Source organism: Aedes albopictus, chromosome 3 (genome assembly GCF_035046485.1).
Source record: "Aedes albopictus strain Foshan chromosome 3, AalbF5, whole genome shotgun sequence".
In the NCBI taxonomy this organism is placed as follows: domain Eukaryota; kingdom Metazoa; phylum Arthropoda; class Insecta; order Diptera; family Culicidae; genus Aedes; species Aedes albopictus.
Genome location: NC_085138.1, coordinates 2,755,442 through 2,759,801, shown reverse-complemented (window position 1 = coordinate 2,759,801; position 4,360 = coordinate 2,755,442). Strand labels below are relative to the sequence as shown.

At 40.9% G+C, this 4,360-nt stretch overlaps 1 protein-coding gene across 1 annotated transcript; it reads right to left on the bottom strand.

The window, feature by feature from the left end:
- Window positions 1–3,050: 3,050 nt before the first annotated feature.
- Window positions 3,051–3,950, bottom strand: LOC134290110 (uncharacterized protein K02A2.6-like). The gene has a single exon (XM_062857146.1). The coding sequence runs from the start codon at window positions 3,948–3,950 to the stop codon at window positions 3,051–3,053; it is 900 nt and encodes a 299-aa protein (XP_062713130.1).
- Between the last annotated feature and the right edge of the window lie 410 nt (window positions 3,951–4,360).

The window sequence follows — 4,360 nt, the reverse complement described above, 5'->3', positions numbered from 1 at the left end:
GGCTATTTCTTCACAGGTTCGATTCGATATTATTATTTAGAAAAAAAACTGTCATTATTTTCAATTTTCAACGAAAACATTATTCGTAAGTTTTCGCATTATTTTCATTCAACATATAAGAATGAAAAGCATCAAGAAAACCAGCTCTTTTGCTTAACAAACTTTCCAACTTTTATTTCATTTTTCATGTACTGAAGCTAATGTTTTCCTTACATCTTCATATTTCAATGGAAATTCGCGACTCTTGCAAATTGTCAAGCAAACAACAATACACATAAAAAATAATCAGCAATGATATAGTTTATTCGATTTTCCTTATGCTAACATAATCTTTGAAAACTTGCTAAAAACATCATTTTGGGCGAAGGTTAAAAAGTTTTATATTACAAGATTAAGATTTCAACGTGAGAAAAACATAAAAAACGCCCTTAACGTATGCTTATTACATATCTAGGACTTTTTATGTTTCGTAATATTTGTTTTATTATTTCAATTCTAAAGAAAAATTTCCTGTAATGAAATGATTGAAAATTGAGGTCAAATGTGAAAAATTTAGATAATTTAATGGGTTTGTACTCTCAATAATTTTTATTACTTTATTCTCCATCTTGCATGAATGTATGAGGAAAAAAATATTTGGAGGAAAAATCTGTATCAAGATCATAAAATCTGTATTTTTTCTGTACTCTGTATCCTGTCTGTATCAACCTCTAAAAATCTGTATATCTGGCATCTCTGCTATGATGGTCCCTTCAAAAAGCTTCCCAAAGGATTTTTGTTTCACTTCTCGATATTTCTTTGAGTCGATGGTCCCTTCAATATCGACTCATGGAGGTTTTACTGTAATGTAATGCAAAGCTTTTTGTGAATACACACATTGATATATTAGCATTAACAAATAAACTATTCATAAATCATCAGGCATTATCAATCAATCTAACAGAATTGAAACTCTATCCTGTGTAAACCATTCTCAAACCGGTTTTCTTGGTTGTCCACGTGGGCAGTGGACTGCCTTTATCGCATTTCCACTCCAACGATCGCTTCAATTGGTGCAAACGACACCATCGCCATTCCGATCAACTCGCGGATCTCCATGGGCAGCATAATTGCTTCACCACCATGACCGCAAAAAGTATCAAAGATCAACCACATAACCTGTACCTTCGGCTCTCCGCAGTGTCTCGCGATTACCCTTTCTTGGCCGTGATTTTCCATTACCTATGCTAATACGTATGCGGTGCGGAGTGGTTTATTTTTCTTCCTGTTTCGTTATCTACATACTGCTGCATTTCAGTGCACATACCATCTATGCACCCAGGGCTGGCTCATACTTATTGAGTTTCAACTAACTACGCTGGAGGCTATCCGAGGCGGGAAAAAATAAAATCATGTAAAGTACCCATACCCTGTAGGCCCCTGTCTCCGGCCTAGTCTAGTCGTCCGATCCAAGCAAGCAGCCGTTATTCACTCATTTTCATTCATAGAAAGCAAATCTAGTAGACGCTTGGCTACGGCAAACCACACAGCCTCCCTTCGCGCCTCCCTAGATTGACGCTCACGAGAGCGGAAAACTTTCACTTTCTAGCCTACTTGGTGAGGTTGAAAGAACCGGAAAATGGGGTCTTTGCAACCGTCGCGTCGCGTCGGTCGCTTCCACCAAGCCAAGCGGGAAGACTCTCGTCATCTGGCGCGGCCGCGCGGCTTCTAGTCATCAGCTGGTGCGCGATGGGTGACTCAATCGCTGCTGCTGGCGGCGCGGCGGTTGGTATAGTGTCTCGTCGTGTGAATTGAATATTATGAAAGCGCGTAAAACTGTGCGACGACGCCGGCGACGAATGAGCACACGAAGTGAGATACGAGAGGAAAATTATTAAATTCTCGGATACTTATTCAAAACGACGTATCAACATAGGATTTGCGTGTATTATACGTCGTTTTGAAAAAGTATCCGAGAATTGTCGTAATCGTGCGCGAGCAGTATTAGATCATAGCGTTCGCGCTCTCGTGCGCTCTTCCTTATGCATTTCGGGCAAAAAGGGGGTCGCCATGGATTGTTTTGGAATGTGCGCTCGCTTGTGCGGAAAATTGCAAGGAAACAAATGAAAGGTGAATGTCGCGGTTAGTTCGTACTGCTAAATTTTGTTCAATGTGAACTAATTAGGCAAAACGAAGAGTTCACACGGATGGGGAGGGTCGTTCCCATTGAAGCGGAAACGCCACTTGCAGAGGCGCTTTGAAAAGGTGGTGTGATGGAACCTATTTCAATAACTAGAGGAACCGTTCCACCTGTTCAGCAGGGTGCTTTGATGTCCATCCTACTTTAGTGTAAGTTTATTAATGGCTCTAATGGGCCTTTTAATTTTTCGTCTAAAATCAGCAGATTTTGGGGGCCTTTGACAGTTCTCCTATGAAAATGACAGTTCAGCGTTTACGCCTTTGTTCGGCAGTTGTAAACAATGGCATACATGGACCTGTCAACTTAAAAGGCCTGTGGCTCCTTGATCCTTCTAGAATTGTCAATTCAAAGAAGATAAAAGCGATGGCATCTATTAGATCGGAAAAAAAGTCTGATAAACATGATGGAATAAAAATTTTAAAAACAAATATACGTATTCGGCGAAAAATCAAAGCATCGCTAAAAACTTTTTGATGCACAAATTGGTGATCTAGGTCGTCATTAAAACTACTCTGGAATTGATTGTTTTAAGATCTACTTTACAGGATCTACCACCATTTCTGTTTACTCTATCCAAGAAATTCATTCATGTTGATGTCCATTAGACCTCACAATACCACGACCAATTCGATACTGTTGAACATTCCATGAAATACGAATGACCTCTGTGGTATTTATCAATATCTTGTAGTCACTAACTAATTTATAATAATCCTTTATTGAAGTCCAATTTCTACACTATATCAGTATTAATGACGTGTCTGCTGCCTACCGATAACTGTCGTCCGTTTTCGTCAGTCCCCTCGCTTGCTGCGATCCCCAGGAGTTGAACTCGACTACCACATCTCCTTTTTTCCACAAAAACAAAAGACTAAGCGTCCTCAGTAGAGTGGATGATGTAATCTTGTTGCCACAAAGGACGGGTCACGCGGCGACAAGGGCGAGGTACAGATCCAAATTCTAAAGCGGGTGGCTCATCCTCGATTGCTGGAAGTTCTTCGATTCCAGGGCTAAGATCAAAAGCAGGAATCTTCTTCACATGGGCTACATTTCTCTCGATGACTCGTCCAGACACTGGTTCTGCTATTCTCACTCGATTTCCAACTCTTTCTAATACTTCATATTCCGCTTTATCATATGTAGGAGTTAACTTGCCAGCTGAAACGAGGTTTTGCAAAAGGACTTTGTCTCCTACTTGAATATCCGATGGTCTGGCGTGACGTCTTGCATCTTCAGTCTCCTTTCCTTTATATTTTAACACTGTATCCCTGTCATGAACTCCAGAGCTGACTGGTGGTGCTGATTCGAGGTCCTTGATAGATGGCATCTTTGAACGAATTACTCGGTTCTGCAACAAGGAAGTAGGTGCTTTGCCTGTTACCGAGTGAGGAGTTGTGTTGTACATCATCATATACTGGAGTAGATCCGTCTTCCAATCTCGGTTTAGTGAGTGGCTAATCTTGAGACGTTTCAACAGTGAATTGTTTTGCCGTTCTACCTCTCCATTGGCTTGTGGCCAGTATGGAGCGGTATGGTTCAGTACAATATTCCTTGTTGAACAATAGTCTTCAAAATCTTTACTGATGAACTGTCGTCCATTATCCAAAGTAATCGATCTAGGATAGCCCTGACGAACGAAAATTGGTTCTAGACGCTTTATGGTTTCTTCGGAAGTGATTTTCTTCATTATACATATTTCTTTATATCGGCTGTAATAGTCCACGATTACCACCAAATACTCATTGGATGGAAGCGGACCCAAGAAATCCATTGCGACATGCACCCATGGTTCATCAGGCATCAACCGCCGCTGCATTGGCTCCGGAGCAGGGGGCTTGCTTACCAAACGACATCCTTCACAACTCCTTACAGTCCTTCTGGCATCATCATCTATCTTTGGCCACCAAACTCTATCTCGTAATCTACTTATCATTACTGTCTCACCCGGGTGACCCTCATGGGCAAGTTGTAGCATGCGTGGTCGTAGTTGTTTTGGAATAACAAGACGACAACCACGGATTACGCATCCTTCAAGCAAACTAAGGTCTTTTTGAAACGGAACATATGCCTTTGCTTCCGTTTTGATTATTTCATCATTCCAATCCGATTTTGATAGTGCTTCCCTTACCAATCGCAATTCAGGATCTGATTCTAATGCACTTTTTATTTCAGATACGTCAA